Source organism: Perissodus microlepis, chromosome 3 (genome assembly GCF_051167445.1).
Source record: "Perissodus microlepis isolate ML-2025 ecotype Zambia chromosome 3, ASM5116744v1, whole genome shotgun sequence".
Lineage (NCBI taxonomy): Eukaryota > Metazoa > Chordata > Actinopteri > Cichliformes > Cichlidae > Perissodus > Perissodus microlepis.
In genome coordinates this window covers 40,743,998-40,766,410 of record NC_140463.1, presented here as the reverse complement: position 1 = coordinate 40,766,410, position 22,413 = coordinate 40,743,998, and the positions used below count along the sequence as shown (strand labels likewise).

General features: G+C 40.4%; 2 protein-coding genes across 2 annotated transcripts; both read left to right on the top strand.

Moving 5' to 3' along the window:
* The first annotated feature begins 1,149 nt into the window (after positions 1-1,149).
* LOC146391497 (uncharacterized) lies at positions 1,150-2,345 on the top strand. The gene is made up of 4 exons (XM_084918714.1): positions 1,150-1,165; positions 1,389-1,513; positions 1,616-1,669; positions 1,776-2,345. Exons 2-4 carry the CDS (start codon positions 1,412-1,414, stop codon positions 2,061-2,063), a joined length of 444 nt encoding a protein of 147 aa, XP_084774840.1. The 5' UTR covers positions 1,150-1,165; positions 1,389-1,411; the 3' UTR covers positions 2,064-2,345.
* An 18,790-nt stretch (positions 2,346-21,135) lies between these two features.
* LOC146391496 (uncharacterized) lies at positions 21,136-22,153 on the top strand. Its single transcript, XM_084918701.1, has 4 exons — positions 21,136-21,151; positions 21,373-21,500; positions 21,606-21,659; positions 21,776-22,153. Exons 2-4 carry the CDS (start codon positions 21,396-21,398, stop codon positions 22,061-22,063), a joined length of 447 nt encoding a protein of 148 aa, XP_084774827.1. The 5' UTR covers positions 21,136-21,151; positions 21,373-21,395; the 3' UTR covers positions 22,064-22,153.
* The last annotated feature ends 260 nt before the right edge of the window (positions 22,154-22,413 follow it).

Sequence of the window (22,413 nt, the reverse complement as noted above, 5' to 3'; positions counted from 1 at the left end):
CAGCCTTCGGGGATCTGTCTATAACCAAGAGGATGACAGTCTTACTTGAATGTGGGTAGACGGTTTCAGCAACGTGGCAGCTCGAGATGTGCTGCTCTTTCTCCGGGCGCAGATGGAACAGGCCGTGACATAGTTCCTCACATCTTTCTCCAGATTGTCCCACCAAAAATAGCATCTAAGTAGAGAAATAGTTCTGCTTACCCCCGGGTGGCAGGCAAACTGTGCAGTGTGCCCCCAATGGATGACGGCAGAACAGGTTCCCTAGATACATGGGAATATTTTTTCCTTTTTAGTTTAAGAAGCACACTTTCTGAACCCTTTATAACTTAGACGTGTGTCGCTCAAGCTAGCAGCGCCCCATGAGAAACAGGACGAATGTTTACATGTTCACGGGAGTTTGCACCCTTGGCAAGTGGACTGAGGTATGTGATGCAATGTGATCTGATGTTATACTTTTACTGAACTGTGAAACACCTTGATGCCGATTAAGCAGCCTTTTTTTTTTTTTGCTTTATTTAAGCAATGACTGTAAATCTCAGAATTACTTAATTTTTTTCTTTAAATTTACCTGATTTAGTTTAAGCACATTTGTTGATATTGCTTATTGTTAAGGTTCAAGGGGACTGTACAGGTATCAATTTTTTCTTATTTTATAGTTTTCACGGTGCTCAACGATGTCCAGAGAATGAGCCGTGTTTGGTGAGGAAATAAATGGCTGCACCCGTTAGAGACTCTTCTATTGTTCTTGATGCCAAGGGCTGCTACACCTGTCATTCACAGCCACACTCACACCAGATGGCAACGAGTGGAGGAGAGCAAAAGAAACAAGCACTCACACAATGGGAGTTGCCAAGGCCATAAATCCTCACCTTTGTGAATCTTGTTTTCCTGTAAATGTAGTTTCATTTTCCTGTAAAAAAAAAACAAGCAATAAGTAAAGTTTCTCATGAAATGAAAGAATGCCACACACAGGATGTGTAATACCCATTATCCCACTTTTTACACTGACAGTCACACACACACACACACACACACACACACACACACACACACACACACAAACAGTTGCGCAAAATGGGAGGTGTAACCACAAGCATGTATAAAAGAACTTTGTGATGTGCCGTATTTTCATTTCTTCATTCATCAGCTTCTTTTAACATCACAGGTAAGTAAATCACTGTAACATGGTTTATACAGACTTCACATTTTTTTATATAGAAATTAAAATGTTTCAGATTGATTTGTAATTTGAGTTTTTCAGTTGTGATTCTTTGTGAATCCTTAAAGTTGCACTTTTTTGAATGATAACTCCACTGGATAATGAAGACAGTCAACTGCAGTTTGTAAACCTTCAATTCAAATTTTAACGCTGTACAACTTTGACTTAGAGACAGAGTTACTAAGAACAGCAATGGCATCAGTGACTGTTTGCAGCACCACCAAAGGCTTGTTCCTCATGTTCACCCTGCTGTCTCTGGTTTGCCTTTCAAGTGCACTGATAGACAAGGAGCTGGTAAATTGTTTTTTCTTAAGCTTCAGTAATTTTGCGAGTCACCACAAACAAAGTTGCTGGTGTAATTTAAATTTTTAATAACTGTATATGCTGGATTTTCAGAAACAACTCAAAGAAAACTACCAGAACATAAAACAAGAGATGGACAGACTGAAGGTCAGTACATGTTCAGAGAACTGCGGACATATATGACCAAATATAACGTTACCACATAGTAAACTGCCTTCATGTAATATGAAACTATTACATTTTATCCCATCAGGCTGAGCGTGAGGAAAGAGTGAACTTCGGTTCTGAACTGTTGAGCGAATACTTGAGCCTTACGGACCCATTGATCGCACTGATGAAGAAATCTGCAAAAGTTTTACCTGATGGTTTTCCTCAAGTTGATACATTTATGGAGAACATTAATAATTTCGTCAAGGAAAGTAAGGCTGACACTGACAAGAAGAATGAGGAGTTGGGTGAGAAAATACAGGAAAGTGAAATGAAACTGGGACAACTGAAAAAACGGATTGAAGTCCTCGAGGAAAAGCAAGCTGAATTGTAACTTCCATGTCAGTCATTTCATTTTTCTCTAATAATGCATCTTTTGTATCTGTGGTTAGTTTCCATGTTATATAGTACAGCTTCTTTACATTCTGATATAAAAAAAAACAAAAAACATTTCACTATCAGCTACCATTGTGCGCAGACTCATATGTGCTGATGACAACTTTTAAGAATACATTTCCAGTTGGTACTTGTTTTTCTGCCATTACTTAAATATAGAAGTGGAAACAATGTTTATGTAAACTGCAAACTGCCACACAATAAAGACATTTACCTACTACTGTTATTGTTTCTGTTCTTCAGCAATAAGATGACAGATTAATAACCTGCTCACATTCTTGTGAAATGCAAGTATGCCCTCACCAGAAAGTTTATGCTGATGTTTATCATATAAATGATGACGGTATTTATAATTTAATAAGAACAATTATTATTGTTGTTGTTGTTGTTGTTGTTGTTGTTGTGAATGTTTTCCTCATTTATTTATTCATTTATTTTTTATGGTAATTTGCAGCATTCATATTTTTGCATTGAATTGGGCTAACCACATCTGCATGTCAATAGCACAGACATCTTTATTATGAAAGCCATAATACTGGTGTTATTTGTCCATGATGTACATTCATAAGCATCATGTTCCATCTATATTTATACCTTTACTGGTTTCCTGTGTTAACGACTTTTATACATTTCACGTATTTGTGTAGCCAGACTTTACTCTCAGTAGTAGCATCATTAGCGGATCACGCAGAGCTCAGGCTCGCTTTCCTGAGTGTAACCCAGGGTTATTTTATTGCCAATGGTATTTTATTTTTATGTTATTTTAAATGTTACTGTGTGTTGAGTGTTGAGTTTACCAATGTACCATGAACGCACCGCAGCACTGATAATGAGAAGTCCCTGCTCAGGGTGAGATGATTTTTTATTTCATTGCATCTGTCTGCACGGAGCAAGATGCACAAGCTGTTGTAGAATTTTCAGTACTGTAACATGTTGAGCCACACTATTTACTATAAAGTGATTGGTTAAAGCTAAGAAATAGCTCTAGTTGCATCTTTAGCAGGCCAGTGAAAGATCTGGAGAAAATAAGAGCTTTGTTAGATACAGATAAATAGATTACATTACTTCATTATTCTTTAAACCAGGTGAAGAGATCTTTTATCTAGTTTTGTATTTCTCCATAACATGTAATTTATATTGACCCTAAAATATTAAAGAAAAAAAACTCAGTTGCAGTGTTTTCCCTTTTAACAGGAAGAACCCTCCAGCAGAGTCTTGCTCAGGGAGATGCAGCAATCTCCTGCAAGATGTTAGGGGTGAGGAGAAACAGAAAAGAGCAGAGGTAAACAGGATAAAAGACACTATGGGAAAGAGCCAGAGTTCAATAATAGCAACTAATGATTCAATGCACAGGTGGGTTTTTTTATGGTGGTAATGTATTATTAGGTCTTTAATATAAGATGAGACCTGTTTATTCAAGACCTTGTATGTGAGGAGAATGACTCTAAATTTTAGAGATATTAGAGGTTTCTGATGGTCCTCAGGTCCAGTCAGTGATGAGTTTGATTATATGCAGGTTTGACAGCGAAGGTAGAAACCAGAGACCCCACAAGTAGACAGAACTCTTAACCCTGCTCATCTTAAACACAGGAGAAAAGTGAGTTGTAACACAAAAAAATATGATTGGTCCGGGTGAAAACCCAATTTTTATTTTTATTTTTTTTTATATTGTTTTATTTAAATTCTTTGGCCATAGAGTTTGGTCTGGTTAAAAAAAATCCAAGTGTCTGAAAGAAAGAGCTGTCGACAGAAAAAAGAGTTGTTTGTTTTTTGTTTTTCTTTTGTTGTTTTTGTTTTGTTTTTTTGGACGGACCACTGGGAGGGAAACCTCAGGAATACGACGTCTGATTTCAGGACTGTTGTGGGAAGGACTCTGTCCTTAGTTTATGGTGTTTAACACTTTTGCACCAGAAGGAAAAGGCCGGACAGTGAACGCGCTTGTCCGCAAAGCTGAGCTCAGCAGTAGGCATCCTGGGGTGGCTGTAGCTCGGGTGGTAGAGCAGGTCATCTACTGATCGGAAGGTTGGTGGTTCGATTCCTGGCTTCCCGTAGTCATGCCAAATATCCTTGGGCAAGATACTAACCCCAAATTTCTCTCCGATGCATCCTTCGGAGTATGAATGTGTGTGAATGTTAGCTATAAAGCACTTAGAAAAATGTGCTTGGGTGAATGCACAAGTTTGAGTGCTCAGATGAGTAGAAAAGCGCTATATAAGAACCAGTCCACTTACCTATTGGTGGTCCAGGCAAATCCAGGTTTTGATTGTGTGATTTTTTTTCTTCTTTCAGAAATATGGGAAAGAATACATGCAGTATGAAGTGTGTAGAAACTGAGGAATGCAGTAAAGAAAACTGTGTGTGTGTGTGTGTGTGTGTGTGTGTGTGTGTGTAAGAAGTGCTGTGGGTGGTGTATAACCAAGAGTGATGGAAAGAGATGTGTTAAAATGTGGACAGAAGAATAAGAGAGGGAAAGTGTTAATAAGTAGTGATGAAAATGACATTAAATATGTCTTAGTGTGTTAGTACAGGTGGCTACGGAATTGGATCAACGTCCTCCACAAGCTCAGCGGCCGGAGCAAAATGATAGCTTAACATAATTGGAACCACACCCAGCCCATGTTTTGGCTGAATATTACACAGCTTCACTCCATGTACATCTTAACCTGAGGAACAAGCTTCGAACACTGCCCTAAACCCTAAACCTTAAAGGGTTCAGCAGCATGTATAAATACCATGGAAGCATGCACTCCTGATCACAAGCTGGGAGGTTCACCTGCGACATCACTATGTGTGAATGGACTTGAGAAGACTGTCTGAGTTTCACATTTGCCATACTAGGAGTTGAAATGGCAAAGACAGAGACTGAAAAGATTGAAAGACAAAAGGCAAAGCTGAAGAAGAACGGCCCACTGGGCCCCTGACACGCCACAACCGTGAACTGCTGCAGATGCATGAGAGAGACAGAAGCTGTGAGAAGTGGGGAGAAGAGAGCATGGAGGGAAAATGAAGGCTGTTGTTGTTAATGTGAGAACACATGAAAATTGGGTTGGAAAACTGTGGCCGGCTGTCTTGTGGAGGTTGAGAAAAGTCCGTAGGATCGCAACAAAGGTAAAAATAAAATGATTGGAGGGTTGTTGTTTTTTTTGTTTTTTTGTTTTAGTAGCAGGCTGATTTTGACAGTTAGGTTAGGGTTGTTTTCTTTTGTAAGAGAAAAACAGGTTTATTTTTTTAATATATATTTAGACATGTCCTGAACAAGGCCTAATATGTTTTTTTTTTGTAACGGTGCACTTAGGGAGAAAAAAAAAAAACCTGCCAGGTATCATCCCTCTGGGGGTGAGATTTTGTGTGTTGATGATTTAAAAGCAGGCCTGCAAGATTGGAAGTAAAAGCGCTATAAAATACTTTAATTGAGAGCAAATATAAGGTGAGCTTCTCTAGATTACAATGGGCTTCTGAGGAAATTCACCTACCTAGGACGCTGACCATATTAGATGGTAAGTCCTGTGTTTAAAAGGATTGTAGCGATTCAATCCATTTCAAAAGCAACAAGAATTGTTTTTATTTTTGGAATGATGTAATATTGCTGTCAGTGGATATTTAAATTCATGTGCGGTTTTCCACTATCAGCAATGATTGGTACGATTGCATGTGACTGGATGAATGCATGTGATTGGACTGTGGCTGGACTGATGATGTGGACTAAGTGTGACTGACTGAAACTATTTCAGGATTAGTCACTGCTAATGCCTAATAAACCCTAAACAGTGAAAAAAGGGTGGATGCATGTGTTTTTGTTTGCTTGTTTTTGCAGGAGCAGGAGGATGACAGAGACCAGAGGAGGGGAGACTGTAGGTTCACATGAGTGTGGGCGGGCCTTGCAGACCTAACCCTTTAGATAGCACTTTTCTGTGTTACTGATTTTGTGTGGAGAAAACTGTGTTTTCCTGGCTGCTTGCTGGTTACAGTAACACACTGTATTGTTGGCAAATGATAAATGCTACAGGAGGAAAATAAATGTGTATTCAATGTGAAACACATACTGTGTTAAAATCAGTATCACTCCTTTCACAGACAAGGAGGGTTGACCACATGATTTACAGCAACACCTCTGGAATCTGTTGATCCAGGCCCGGCCTGCCAGGACAAACCACTGGCTAATGGTTTTTTTTCCCTCTCTAAGGGTTCTGGCATCACACAGGCAGACATGAGTGAAATGAAGACGGTTGTGCAGTGATTACAGAACATCTTAGTGTGGGGCTCATTATCATATCGTTATTCATTTTAAGGTGTTGAGCTCAAAGTGTGAAAACAAGTGAGTGACATTACTTAAGATAAGTTACTGGTTACAGTAGTTTTAATTAAACACATGGGATGATCCATGGTTTGGGCAAATTATGGTAACAGTAGTGTTTTAATGATTTGGGGAAATAAACTGCATATGGCACACTTTTGTCTGTGGTGTTGGATGCCTTATTACTCTTATAACCTACAGTTGTTTGTAAGTGTGAAGTTTATATTTACTCACCGATTTTGGTTTCTAGGTAATTGTGGTGTGGATGCATGCTCCAGGCAGAGCCAAGAGTTAGACCCACTTACCATGACATTAATGCTGATTTTAGTCTTTAACACAGGGTTTACAGGGCTGAAGCGAAATTACTCCGGAGGAGAAGCCACGATGTTGTCTGAGAATTTGTGTTACTAACCTTTTCCTTTTTGTTATTCTCCTAGTTCTGATGAGTTGACTCATGGGAGAGACCATGTGTCAAAAGGAGGGATTCTAGGTTTAACATGAAACAATGTTTTTTATGTTTTCAATTCAATTCAATTCAATTTTATTTATATAGCGCCAAATCACAACAAAAGTCGCCTCAAGGCGCTTCATAGATACAGAGAAAAACCCAACAATCATATGACCCCCTATGAGCAAGCACTTTGGCGACAGTGGGAAGGAAAAACTCCCTTTTAACAGGAAGAAACCTCCGGCAGAACCAGGTTTTCCATGAGTGTTTTTGTTCTATGATTTTTGCAGTGATTTGTGTGATTAACAGTTCATTTACGGGTATTACACCTATGCAAGTGGTGCATCCATGTTCAAATGAGGCTTTGATGGCCTATAAGTGAAGTTCACTGAACTAAAGAGTGTGGTTTGATGATGGTTGACATGCTTTCCAAATAGAAGTTTTTCCTCCTAGCAAAAAATACAGGTGCAGCAGCCAGAGTATTGCTGGAAGAAATTGTCCCAAGGGTGGAATCTCCTGACTGAGACTGGGTGCTGATCAGAAGTCTTCAGAGACCCAGCAAGAAGCAGGGACCATTCATAGCAGAGCTGACAGCCCAGGCAGTGGTTGAGGTCAAAGGTCGTGCGGTTTGGGGCCCTACTAGTCATCATGAGAAGATTCCAGAACCACAGCAATAACCATAAAGCTGCGTTGGAACGAGAGGGTGAGGGGTGAAAAGAGCGCCCTCCTCCAACAAGGGCGTGCCAAGCTCCAACTCAACGACTGCAGAGCAGGCTCTGTGCCACCCAAGAGGGATCAGCGAATGAATGCAGATCACACCTGCTTAAACAGCCAATCAGTTTCCCTGGAAAGCTTAGTATGTTTTTAAGTTAAGGAGGTCGTTGGGGTGACGTTAATAATCATTTTATGAATGATATGCATTTACATGACTCTCCGAACATCACAAACTCTGTTAGAGTCCTGAGCATGAGTAAAAGTGATTGGAGTAATTATAGCATGCAAGTTTTACAGCAACTTGTGCGCATTTTGTAGGGTAGGTAGATTATCTAGCATGTCAGTTCCTGATGCGTAAGTGCATTAAGCCCTCATTGTCTGAGTAAACATAGTAACAACAGTTGTGAGTTCTTTTGACATGTGTACTCAATTTTGACACATTTGACACCGTAAAGATAGGATTTGGGGTTCATCACATTTCAATGAGGGATTTTGACAGACCTCAAACATGCTGGAAGCACCTAAAGAAGGAGGTTGTTCTTTGAGAATTAAATGTGGTTGTTTTGGTTTCCCCAATCACTGATGTGGGCACAGTAAAGATAATTGCAAATGCCCTTGAGAGGGTTTACACCTTTTAAACTGGCTGATGGCCCTACAATAGTAAAGAGTACAGTACACTGCATAGACAGAGAGGAAAGAGCTATAATTCTGTTGTAAAATATATGTTGGCTGTGTGGAAATTCATGGCTACTTTTGGGTTTTACTTTAAAACTCGAGAAGCACTAACATCAGTGTTAGTATATGTTTGTGGTATTAATTTACCTACAGGTTCAGACATATTCACTGTCCTTGATGGCAAACATCTGGACAGGGCAAAGCAAATGGCACAAAGGAGTGTGTGTGATGTTTGGTGAGGCATGTGTGCCTCAATCCCTAATAACACTGGGGAAGAGGGTCTTTTACAGAAACAGTTAATAAATTGGGAGATTTAATGATAAAGTGGGAAAATATATCACACACCTAAAAACTTCCTTATCTTAACAACGGGTTCTTATGAAAGAGCAGCTTGATGTAACCGAGGTTGAAGGTTTCTTTGCAGATGAAAAACGAACACTGTTTCATTTCTTATATGATTTCATATTGTGTTTTCTTTTATGATATAACTGCCATCCTTCGAACAAAGGGTGGAGACTCAGATGAAGAGAAGGTGACCATAAAATGTGAATTTGTTGGTTCCTTCTGACTTTAGAGAAGATGCACATTGTGAATTCTTTGAGTACACAATGGTGCTGATGTTCAGTAGTTCGAAAAGAAATCTCCATGTGTTTTTAGGTGATTCTTAATTAATTATTTTTAATTCTTAATTGTGGTATCACAAAGGGTGGAATGTAGTGGCAGATTTCTTTTCTCATGTATTAATCACATATTTAATCATATCACATTAGTTATAGTAATATCACTTTCTCACTTTACTATAGTAAGAGCACTCCTGTCACTAGTTTACATGCATGTGGAAAGTTAACACAGTGAGGCCGTTGTAATGGGAGACGTTAAACAGATAGTGAGACTCCTTCTGCTTATCAGGGATGTAAATCCTTAGGTGATGGCCAAGCAGAAAACGAGGTCATAATTCTCTCCGTGAGGGAGGAGGTATAGCCCCCCGTGAGAGGGGCCAACATGTGAGAGTTTGTTGAATGTTCTTTGTCTGTGTCTCTGTATATAAGATGTAAGGGCGGTGGCCACAATCCGGAGATGGTCCTGGTGTTTCACTGGGATGCTCTCTCTACATTGCAATGTGTTTATTAAACCCACTTCAAATCAAGCTCGCTGGGTGCAGGTTATTGTTAAATTTTCCACGACACTAGTTATTCTTGGTCCATGAATGCCTGTAGGCTTCCATGCTGTGTTACACCCTTGTAAGGCATGTACAGACCAACCCAGTTTTGCTGTTGACTTACAGAGTACACATCTATAGTCAGACCATTTTCTCATAGTTATACTAGAACTGGAGTCCCAAAAGCACACAGGCTAAGGCTAAGAACAGATTTACAGTTTTTATTAACAAAACAAAATAAGTCAGTTGATCAAATGTGTCCCTATGAGCAAAGGTTGAGGATTAATCAGTGAAGTGGTGATTTGTCGGGAGAATTCATTTCAGGTTCAAGTTGAACAGGTGAGGGAATCTGAGGTAGAATTTTCCTTTCCAAGGGATGAATCAAGAGGAGACAGAGAGGAGGTAACAGCTGGAACACCGAGGGTTTTCCAAGACAGAGGACAAGAGAGGAACAAGTGCAGGAATCATTTCACTGGAGTGAAGACCTTGATTTGCTACTAGCTGTGGAAATAGTCTGTACTCACAGCTGCACTCACACCAGATAGCAAAGAGTGGAGGAGAGCAAAAGAAAGAAGCACTCACACAATGGGAGTTGCCAAGGCCATAAATCATCACCTTTGTGAATCTTTTTTCCATAAATGTGGTTTGTTTACAGGAAAGTGAAACCAGCAATAAGTACAGTTTCTCATTGTGGCGGAGCCTGGTCTGTGGCGTGGCTGCGGGGGAGGCTGGTGTCTTCCCTTTTGTTGCTGTAGAAGACCTGCCCATCACTCAAGGTCTTTGCAAGACTCTGAATGATCAGCATACTAGTTTTCTCCCCTCATCAAACTGATATTGACATACAAAAACTTTATTTTTCTTTTATGCATCATTCGCAGCTGTCATCCAAACCTATTGACAAATTATGTAAAAGGTGAGAAGAATTGTTTGTGCACATTTGAAATATTTAAACAGTACGTTTATTTGTTGTATGTTTTATGTCCTTTTTTTCCCCTCTGGTTGTCACCTTGGCATTTTCATGTGAAACAGGCAAATATCTGTGAAACAAAAATGAAAGCCTGAGGAGCTAAGTGCTAATGCCTCTGCACACAGACCACACTGCAGCACACCCAACCACACGAGCGCACACGCATGCACACACACACACACACACAAACAGTTGTGCAAAAAACTGAGCTGTAACCACAAGCATGTATAAAAAAACTTTGCGATATCTTCATTTCTTCATTCATCAGCTTCTTTTGACATCATTGGTAAATAACTCACTATAACATGGTTTTTACAAATACGTCACATTTACTTATATAGATATTGAAACATTTCAAACTGTGGATGGATATATGTGACCATATATAACGTTACAACATAGTGAACTGTCTTCATGTCATATGAAACTGTTAAATTTGATCCCATCAGGCTGAGCATGAGGAACGAGTGAACTTTGGTTCCGAACAGTTGAGTGAATACTTGAGCATTATGGACCCATTGATCGCACTGATGAAGAAATCTGTGAAAGCTTTACCTGATGGTTTTCCTCTAGTTACACTTTTCTGGAGAACATCAACCTGGTTTTCATGAATTAATCCCACTTATGGTGCTATAAGAATTAGGTGAAGGAATTTAAGGCTAACACTGACAGGAAGAATGAGGAGTTGGGTGAGAAAATAGAGGAAAGTGAAATGAAACTGGGACAACTGAAAAAAACTATTGAAGTCCTCAAGGAAAAGCAAGCTGAACTTAAGTTAGACTCTTTTTCTCCAATTGATCTTTCTGAGTTAACTTCGATAATTACTTCCTCCAAACCATCAACTTGTCTTTCAGACCCCATTCCTACAAAACTGCTCAAAGAAGTCCTGCCATTAATTAATTCTTCGATCTTAAATATGATCAACCTATCTCTAATAATCGGCTATGTACCACAGGCCTTCAAGCTGGCTGTAGTTAAACCGTTACTTAAAAGCCATCTCTAGACCCAGCAGTCTTAGCTAATTATAGGCCAATCTCCAACCTTCCTTTCATATCAAAAATCCTTGAAAGAGTAGTTGTCAAACAGCTAACAGATCATCTGCAGAGGAATGGTTTATTTGAAGAGTTTCAGTCAGGTTTCAGAGCTCATCACAGCACAGAAACAGCTTTAGTGAAGGTTACAAATGATCTTCTTATGGCCTCTGACAGTGGACTCATCTCTGTGCTTGTCCTGCTAGACCTCAGTGCAGCGTTCGATACTGTTGACCATAATATCCTATTAGAGCGATTAGAACATGCTGTAGGTATTACAGGTACTGCGCTGCAGTGGTTTGTATCATATCTATCTAATAGACTCCAGTTTGTGCATGTAAATGGAGAGTCCTCTTCACACACTGAGGTTAATTATGGAGTTCCACAGGGTTCAGTGGTAGGACCAATTCTGTTTACACTATACATGTTTCCCCTAGGCAGCATCATTAGAAGACATGACACCCAGCTCTATCTGTCCATGAAGCCAGGTAACACACACCAATTAGTTAAACTGCAGGAATGTCTTAAAGACATAAAGACCTGGATGGCTGCTAACTTTTTGCTTCTTAATTCAGATAAAACTGAGGTTATTGTACTCGGCCCTGAAAATCTTAGAAATATGGTATCTAACCAGATTCTTACCCTGGATGGCATTACCTTGGCCTCCAGTAACACCGTGAGGAACCTTGGAGTCATTTTTGACCAGGACATGTCCTTCAACGCACATATTAAACAAATATGTAAGACTGCTTTCTTCCATTTGCGCAACATCTCTAAAATTAGAAATATCCTGTCTCAGAGTGACGCTGAAAAACTAGCTCATGCATTTATTACTTCCAGGCTGGACTACTGCAATTCATTATTATCAGGATGTCCTAAAAACTCGCTGAAAAGCCTTCAGCTAATCCAAAATGCTGCAGCAAAAGTCCTGACAGACATAGAAAGAGAGAGCAGATTTCTCCTGTTTTGGCTTCCCTTCATTGGCTTCCTGTTAAATCCAGAATTGAATTCAAAATCCTGCTTCTCACATACAAGGTCTTAAATAATCAGGCCCCATCTTATCTTAATGACCTTGTAGTACCATATCACCCTATTAGAGCACTTCGCTCTCGCACTGCAGGCCTACTTGTTGTTCCTAGAGTATTTAAAAGTAGAATGGGAGGCAGAGCCTTCAGTTTTCAGGCCCCTCTTCTGTGGAACCAGCTTCCAGTTTGGATTCGGGAGACAGAAACTATCTCTACTTTTAAGATTGGGCTTAAAACTTTCCTTTTTGCTAAAGCATATAGTTAGGGCTGGACCAGGTGACCCTGAATCCTCCCTTAGTTATGCAGCAATAGACGTAGGCTGCCGGGGATTCCCATGATGCATTGAGTTTATCCTTTCCAGTCACGTTTCTCACTCACTATGTGTTAATAGACCTCTCTGCATTGAATCATATCTGTTATTAATCTCTGTCTCTCTTCCACAGCATGTCTTTATCCTGTCTTCCTTCTCTCACCCCAACCGGTCGCAGCAGATCGCCGCCCCTCCCTGAGCCTGGTTCTGCCGGAGGTTTCTTCCTGCTAAAAGGGAGTTTTTCCTTCCCACTGTCGCCAAAGTGCTTGCTCATAGGAGGTCATATGGTCTACCTTACAATATAAAGCACCTAGAGGCGACAGTTTTTTGTGATTTGGCACTATATAAATAAAATTGAATTGAATTGAATTGTGAATGTTTTGATCATTTATTAATTTATTTGTACGGTGCAGCATTCATATTTTTGCATTGAATTGGGTTAACCACATCTGCGTGTCACTGGCAGAGACACCTTTGTTAAGAAAGCCTGATAACTGGTGTTTGACGGTAACTGGAGAAACGCTTTCAATTTTTGTCTATGATGTACTTTCATTAGCATCATGCTCCATCTATTTTTACACCTCTACTTTCCTAGTTTTTCTAGTTCCCTATATTAACTCTTTCCATAGATTTCATGTATTTGTGTAGCCCAGGGTTATTTTATGGCCAATTGTATTTTATTTTAATTTTATTTTAAGTGTTACTTTTTTGAGTATTGAGTTTACCCATGTACTATGAATGCACCATAACGCTGCTGACAGGAAGTCCCAGCTCAGGCGCATCTGTCTACACCGAGCAACAAGCTGTCGTAGAAGTTTCCGTCCTGTTGAGGCACAGAGTTCATGTATTCTGTGAAGAATATACTGGCTGGTTTTTCTATGTGGTAGAAATCTGCTGCTAAGGACTGAGTGGTGCCAACTAAGGACTGGATGCCAATTGTGATGTCCACAAAGGACGCTCTCAGTCCGAAGGCCACCTGCTTCTTTGGTGCTTGGTAGGAGACAACGATTTCCAATTATTTATTTATTTATGTATTTTATTTTATTTACTTTTTTTTTAAGGGATGTATGTTTCTTTCTTGGAATCTAAGGACACTTTGTGTTGCTACCTTTCTTTTGGGTCAGGCCTGACACCGCTTAATAAAAAACTGATGTACTAGAGGAAAGAACCGTGAACCAAAGACAATCCAAATAACGTTGAAATACTTACCAAATAGTGAATATTAAGTGCACTCAACTGAAATGGACAGCGTACCTGGTGCATTTATGGACACTTAAAGGGACGATACTGTGTGTGTGGTAAAGTCGATTATGAGACATGGCGCACCCAAGTTCATCTTGTACTCAGTGACCCTTTTGTGACGGATGCCCTCAAGTGAGAAAGATACTTGAGAGCCTCTAGGGGTCACTGCATTACCAAGTGCTCATGTCACTCAGCTTGATTGTGCCTTTGGAAATGTTGAGGACAGTGAAGAGCTTTTTACTGCCTACTGCTTCTTAAGCAATTCATTAGAGGGTTCTGGGACCAAAACATGATAATAAGTCTCCAGCTCGAAGCAAAAAAAGATTTCTTCCACCCTTATTTCCAGATCAGGAAATAAGGGTGGAAAGGAAAGGAAAGATCAATGTTCAGCCAAGTTAGACCCATGCAAAAACATTTAGGTGCAACAAAAGCTTCTGCGCATCCACACTCAGCTTTTAGTAGGTGTCGCAAGTGGTACTTGGTCAAACCAAGTAGGAGAAGTAGGGCAAGGGTGCAGCTTCGCTGGAGCTGAGAAAAGATGTGTTGCAGCTAATAGATAATAAACCTATGAGTACGCTATGCAACGTGACTACTGAATGCTTGTGTAACACTATTGTTTAGACTAGAATGGGACACCCTGTAATAAAACTGTTAAGCGCGCGTCACCATGTTGAGATTCTCTGCAACTTGTCACACAGAATGCATCTCCCTTCTAGAAGTATTGTGTAAGAGAATAAAAGTGTGAAACGGTCTACTGAGCTGTGTTTAGTCTTTCATCGGATGCCTATGAGGAATCAAAAGAACTCGGTGAAGTGTTGATATTTAACACCATCTATATTTACACTTTTTCTAGTTTTCTGTATTAACTCTTTCCATACATTTCGTGTATTTCTGTAGCCCTGGGTTATTTTATTGCCAATCGTATTTTATTTTTATTTTATTTTATTTTAAATGTTACTTTTTTGAGCACCGTAGCGCTGCTCACAGGAAGTCCCTGCTCAGTTATTATTGTTTTCCATTGCATCTGTCTGCACAGAGCAAGATGCACAAACTGTCGTAGAAGTTTCAGCGCTCTAACGTGTAAAGCCACAGAGTTAATATATACCAGTTAACAAAAAATTGATTCATCAGAGGGAACAACCGTGAACTAAAGACAATCCAAATAACATTGATACTTACCAAATACAAAATATTAAGTGAAATGGACAGCGTACCTGGTCCATTTATGGACACTTAAAGGGACAGTATTGAACATTTTGAAGGTCAAATTATTCGGGTGAACTAAATGTTTGGAGGGGTTTAAATGTTTTGGTTCATGTCTATGTTTTTTGGAGCAAATGAAATGTTCCAAATTTTAATAGTCTTAATTCACATTTTTTTCCTCTAAGCTCAGTTTTCTCTGCCAGTCTCCTTATGAGCCTAATTGAACCTAACAAGAGTAGATTTTAAATGTTTGGGGGTTTTTTTACTTTAGATGACAGATTACTGTGGATTCGATTATTTCTGACTACTCAGTTAAAAAGGGTGAGTAGTGGCGAGCCAGCCAGGAGATTGGTACATTGGTTTTTATCTCCAACTCATACGACACACTGTGTAACACTTTTATGAACTTGACCTCTGTGAACACTTTCAAGCTGACAGCCAGAAAACCCTGTTTGTTACAGGCATTGAAAGACGCTGTAGTGGTGACGATATAACAAATGTTTTCGAGGTGAATGGTACAATCTCTAAAGTCGCCAGGGTCCCAGATGAGCCACGTCAGCCCGAAGGCAGAACACTTATAGTGTACGAGTCTGAACAGGCTATCTTAAAGATAGACCCTTCTGCCTTAGGGGAAGTTATCAGTCTGAGTCTATGGGGTAGTGGCTTCCTTAGGCTTCCTTAGCATTTTTCAAGGTGAGTTGCAGGCCAGCCCTACACCCCACACTGAGACACGATCACTTGTTGAACATAACATTAATACGACAGCTGACAACATTCCCAATATTGATTAAAGTGAACCTGTAGAGCCCACAAGTGCATTCAGGCCACATACTGATACTTTTGCTAGTTCAGTGCATATAGACGAGGGCATTTACAACCCTTCGCATATTCAGAAAGTAGTGGTTGAACATATTATTCGCAATGAGAATGAAATGAATGAAACTCGAACAAAAAGTCAATGAGCTCTCAAAGGAAGTTGAACAGTTAACACAAAGGCCAAGGAGCACCACCCCAAGTACTGAACCTCCTGTAAGCACTAAACCCTAATCTGTGAAACTAAAACCAAATGAAACTGCCGAGCTTGAAAGTCAAATAGCTGAGTTGATCAAACAAGTCCAAATGCTTGTCCAAAACCAAAGACATTCAACCAAACCTGAAAAATATGAGCCCAAAATTTCTTTAGCTGTTAACACCAGGCACCCAAGCGCTGCTGCTAAAGACCCTGACACTCTCCGGGCATGGTTTTGCTTTAAGTGTGGTGAAGACAATTGTATTGCAGTGGGTTGTACAAATGACGCCAATCCCACACTTGTCTGAGGAAAAGCATGCAAAAAATTGAAAAAGAAACAAGCTGTTTTTGCTGGACAACAGGCCGCAATCCTGTTTGCTTTAAACTAGTGGCAGCGCTTGTCGTGGGACACCCAGGAGCAATACATGCCCTTCTTGAAATTAAAGGAGCAGGAGTGCAAAACGTGCCATACTTGGGCTATGTTCTGACTCGTATTACATTTCCCGAGAACATTTCAGGCAAAGAACAACAACTAGTCGTTTTAATCCTTTTTGTTCCTGAATGTCACTTTAACAGTAAAATTCTGTTGCTAATAGGGACAAATGTGCTTTTACGGGTTTATAGACAGCTGCTACTAGGGATGGACCGATCCAATATACAGTATCGGTCCGATCCTGACCTAAATTATTGGATCGGATATCGGGGAGAAAAAAAATTGTAATCCAATACATTAAATATCACAAATTCACCTCACAAAACTTGCAACATGGCGTAAACCAGGTAGTGACCTGAAATTTCAGTTGTTAGTCGTTATAAGAATTGTTTGTGAAGTAAAGTAAAGAATCTTTGTCCTGTTTGTCTGGGATTTGGAGAGCCCAGCGTGTGCTCCCAACGCAGGGGAAACAAATTCTGTCGGGGATACCTGCCTTGGCACGACACCTGTTTAAACAGTTTCGTGGTTCGACAAAAAAGCTATAAAAAACTTTTTTTCAATACACACAAATTGCACAAAGCTCGGTCTCAGGTTAAATGTGATAGAAACAGCTTACACTGACATCCATCTTGATAAAAGATAAGTATCGAGAGAAGCCGTGTTTGCATTGATTTCCACTGTTTTGTCCTTGAGTCGCATGAGCAATAAAAGTTACCTGGTGGATTGCTTCTCGAGTTGGCTTTATTACACGTTCCTTTAATGCCAGCAAGTACCTGTCATTGTACACAATGTTAGTGACCATGCTGTTACGTTGCAGTCAAAGCAGCATTGTTTTGTGGAATTCTTATGTAGCTTGAATCAGAATCAGAATACTTTATTAATCCCGAAGGAAATTAGGGTTACAGCAGGCAGCACGCTAATGGTGCATGCGCACTTACAAAGGAACTTTCTGACCAACTTTACACAAACATCACATTGGGGAGACATGTCAGAAAGGTAGGCTGATAGGAAAAAAACAACGAAAATACATAACATGAGGTAAGAGGAGGAGAAAAAAAACTCCACTCAGACTGAGCTCCTAGTGGGAGAACAGTTTGATAACAGAAAAAACACCTCAGCACAAAAAGCACATGACTATCAATACACCATAGAAACACAAGACAAGCAACAGGGGCGGGTAAAGGGTAAGAGAGAGCCGGTGTAGACAGCGCATCAGGTCCTGCAGCATGTCTGCGCTGGTCCAGTTGACTGCCATCTTCACCAGTAGGGCACAAGCATCGAAGGCGTTTGGAAAGGGAGGGGGGATCACTGTGTGCATATCAGTGTATGTGTGTGTGTGTGTGTCCAGAGTTAAGCTGAGACAGTGTCCTTCGCTCCGTGAGGCTAAGTAAACAGTCTTCCAGCCAACCCAGGTGGCCTTGCATGGAATGGGGGGAACAGTCTAAACACAGTTGTTATCAGGGTGTTTTGTTCAGCTCCAGCCTTGAGGCCGCAGCTGGCGCCGAAGGGGTCTCCGCATGAAGTGATGATAGTTTTTACTTTAGTGCGAACAACATATATGAATTTCAAAGCTGCTCTAACAGTCCAACACTGGTCTCTCAATCTCCCGTTGGAGAGCCGTGAGCTTTCTATGATGTTATCCAAACTTACGTTCCGTAATGTTGTCGTTCTTTTTGCTCAAAGAGCAGGTTCTGAGAACTCACGACCGCAGTGCACTTCCCCAAGATGTGATCGAATTTGCGCTCAAAGGTGTTGTTCGAGCTAGCCCCTCCAGATGTAATCCAGTTTTTCACTCAGAGGTCTTGTTCTGAGTATTCACGGCAGCCGTGCGTTCTCCAAGATCTTCTCCGTGCTGACTCAATGAGCCCATTTTTAGAAACTCACGCCTCGTCCCATCATTTCAATCCCAGCGGGCAGCCTTGTGGGGGTTTGAACAGCCGGTTCCGCTTCCTTAATTCTTCGATAAGTCAGGGCCAAGCCAGCTCCGATCAGCAAGAACCCTGTTATCATGGTTCCGAATAGGTAGATATCTTCAGCAGTCAGGCTCACCCGAACCCAGACTTCTCGTTGAGAAGGGGTGTCAATTGCATTCAGAGACCAGTTGATCAAATCCAAATCCATAATTCCTCTTTTAGGTTTTAGAGAACAGACTGTGAGAGAGTGTTCCAGGGAAAAGTAATACAAAAAAAAACGCGAGACTAGACAAGGACATAAGAGGCTAAGCAGGGAAGCTACGGGAGAGGAGGAGAGGAGAAAAAGTGCGACCGCCTTCGCTGAGAGCCAAAGACGAATGTGATGTATTAGCTTGCTGCATTATATAGATTAACAGCATTATTTTGCTGCATTAGAGTATGAGAGTGTCATCTTAAGGTCAGGCCTTCTTGTAAGGGCAGGCTTCTGTGTAGCTGCAGGAGAAAAATAGTCAGACAGAGAAAATAGCATTTAAAGGAAATGGTACAGAACAAACAGCACTAACGGCTGTCTAACACATCTAACACATCTGAATAAGTATAGACAAAGATATAACCCAGCGTAGATTGGAAAGCAGAACTAGACAGTGAAGCTTAAGGTGCATGGAGAGTTCATGTAAAGGTCACCCACACAGACAGTAAGTGAGGGCATGTGCAGGGAAATAGAAAATAAAGTTGAGACAGATAACCGTATAGGGGGGTGTTTTGATTGAAACTGTGCATGAATAATGGGGCAAACAACACAAAGTACTAACCACATAGGATAGGCAGATGCTGACTGAGGAAGTCTGAAAGAAGTATAAATGTAACAGATCCAGGGACCGCCCTTCTGATCTGCAGATGGCTTTCGCGCTATGCACATCTCCCGCGTACATGGTGTATAAAGAATTGATGGAATAAGCGTTCTGTCTTGAGTCGTTTTTCTTGTACCAGGTCAAAATCAAAGGACCGGGGAGGGAATCCAATTCCCAACAGTTGCTCAAGCTTGTGCGGCCCAACATGTTTCCCCACTAGAATCGAGTCAAACTCTGAATCTTACAAGTCGAAATGAACCAAACAACGACAACCACACATTCAATCTTGATGATTCTCCCATCCCAGACCATATTCTAGAAAAGCTGAGATCTATCCCCGAAATTTTTGTTCTCGATGACATATCACACGGCCACACCACAGCTGTAAAACACCAAATCAAATTGAACAATGAAAAGCACTTCAAAGAGTGGCCAAGGCCCATACAACCAAGTGACAGGGAGGCTGTAAAACAACATCTAAGAGAACTACTTGATGCAGGTATCGTTCGAGAGTCACAAAGTCTTTTTGCCTCATCAATTGTATTGGTAAGGAAAAAGAATGGCTCAAAAAGGCTATGCATAGATTACTGTAAATTAAATCTAAGAACTATCCGAGATGCATATGCCCTGCCGAATATTGAGGAGACATTTACAGCTGTCAGTGAAGCTAAATTGTTTTCGGTCATGGACCTTAAGTCCAGTTACTATCAGGTACAGGTAGCCAAGGATGACAAGCCTAAGACAGCCTTCGTGTGTCCCCCTTGGTCTTTATTTATATACAACAGTAGGTGCGTTCGTTTATTACATTGGAATGTGGATGTGTATGTGTGTGTGTGTGTGTGTGTGTGTGTGTGTGCGTGTGCCAGGAGAGGCTCCTCTACCTGGTACGAAGTGAAACTACTTGTTAAGCTCTTATCTAGCAGGTACTGCTCCTTCCCTGCATGATAATGGGTCACAGTGAATTAAAACAACAGTCTGCTGTCCCTCTGCAAAACCTTCACTCCTTTGTCTGTGAAACACAGTTTTGTAGGAGCGACCCTATCATAAAACCCCCACGGTGTGCTGCAAACTCTGTGTCTGTGTCTATGTGCACGAGCACGTGAGTGAGTGTATGCGCGTACCTGTGTGTATGTGTGAGTGCACGTGAGTGAGTGTGCGTGTGGATGTGTGTGCTTAACAGTTAAAGCACTATGTGCGTATATCTCTATGTACGTGCCTTCCCGAAGGTCATAAAAGTCCATCTCCCTTCCAAACCAAAGTTATTTAGTTACAAACTTTGAGACTCCCACCCAGGCATGCCCTGAGGAATTTCCACTCAAAATTAACCTGTCTTTGTCTCACTTTCACAGTTCAAACTGGGGGAGGGTCTCCTAGAAATCTACTCCTAAATTCCTGACACACTCAGGTCTTTATTACATCGAGGGCAGTGTCAATGTCTCTACAATAATTCTACATTCTAACGCATTTCTAAACTCTAAAATAGGCTACGCATATCTTCAAAACTTATATTATTAAAAGATTATACTGACTACTAAGTACAATTTTCTATTGACAGAAACAAAACTGAAAGTCTGAGGAAGCTAACTGTTAATGCCTCTGCACGCAGACCACACTCCAGCACACCCAACCGCATGCCCACACACACACACACACACACACTTGCGCAAAATGGGAGGTGTCACCACAAGCATGTATAAAAGAACTGTGTGATGAGCCGTATCTTTGTTTCTTCATTCATCAGCTTCATCACACGTAAGTAACTCACTATAACATGGTTTATACAGACTTCACATTTTCCTATAAAGAAATTAAACATTTTAGATTGAGTTTTAATTTGAGTTTTCCAATTGTGATTCTTTGTAAATCTTTAAAGTTGCAAATTTAAAATGATAACTCCACTGGATAATGAAGATGTTCATCTGTAGTTTGTAAACCTTCAATTCAACTCTTAATACTGTACGACTTTGACTTAGAGACAGAGTTTCTCAGAACAGCGATGGCGGCAGTGACTGTTTGCAGCACCACCAAAGGCTTGTTCCTCATGTTCACGCTGCTGTTTCTGGTTTCCCTTTCAAGTGCTCTGATAGACAACGACCAGCTGGTAAATTGTTTTTTCTTAACCTTCAGTAATTTTGCGAGTCACCACAAACAAAGTTGCTGTTGTAATATTTTTTTAGTGTAACCACTTGTATATGATTGATTTCAGAAACAATTCAAAGAAAACTATCAGAACATGAAACAACATCTGGACAAACTGAAGGTCAGTACATGTTCAGAGAACTGCAATAAGAAACTCATGGATATATATGACCAAATATAACGTTACAACATAGTAAACTGCCTTCCTGTAATATGAAACTGTTAACTTTCCATCAGGCTCAGCGTGAGGAAGAGGTGAACTTCAATTCCGAACTGTTGGGTGAATACTTGAAGCTTATGGATCCGTTGATCGAAGTGATGAAGAGATCTATGAAAGATTCATCTGATGGTTTTTATGAAGAAGTCACACTTATGGAGAGCTATAAGAATTTAGTGGCGGTGATTAAGGTTGAAATTGACAGGAAGAATAAGAACTTGGGTGAGAAAATGGAGGAAACTGAAAAGGAACTGGGAGAGCTGAACAAACGGATTAAATGCATTGAGGAACACCGAGATGAATTGTAACTTCCATGCCAGTCATTTCATTTTTCTTTAACAATCTGTTGTATCTGTGGTTAGTTTCCATGTTATATAGTACAGCTTTGCTTAACTTCAGTTTAACTTTTATTTAGAGCTTTCCTTCTTCTTTACTGTCTGATATAAAGAAAAGATTTCACTATTGGCCACCATTGTGCACATGCTTATATGTGCTGATGACGACTGTTAAGAAAACATTTCCAGTAGTTTTTCTGCCATTAATTAAATATAAATTGGAAACAAACATAAACTGCAAACTGCCACACATTAAAGACATTTACCTACTACTACTATTGTTTCTTTTCCTCGGCAACATAATGATTAATTACCTGGTCACA

Excerpts from the sequence above, each read along its gene's own strand:
- LOC146391496 (XM_084918701.1), top strand. The coding sequence starts at position 21,396 with ATGGCGGCAGTGACTGTTTGCAGCACCACCAAAGGCTTGTTCCTCATG. Across the intron at positions 21,501-21,605 it reads TGATAGACAACGACCAGCTG|AAACAATTCAAAGAAAACTA; the intron begins GTAAATTGTTTT and ends GATTGATTTCAG. Across the intron at positions 21,660-21,775 it reads AACATCTGGACAAACTGAAG|GCTCAGCGTGAGGAAGAGGT; the intron begins GTCAGTACATGT and ends ACTTTCCATCAG.
- LOC146391497 (XM_084918714.1), top strand. The coding sequence starts at position 1,412 with ATGGCATCAGTGACTGTTTGCAGCACCACCAAAGGCTTGTTCCTCATG. Across the intron at positions 1,514-1,615 it reads CACTGATAGACAAGGAGCTG|AAACAACTCAAAGAAAACTA; the intron begins GTAAATTGTTTT and ends CTGGATTTTCAG. Across the intron at positions 1,670-1,775 it reads AAGAGATGGACAGACTGAAG|GCTGAGCGTGAGGAAAGAGT; the intron begins GTCAGTACATGT and ends TTATCCCATCAG.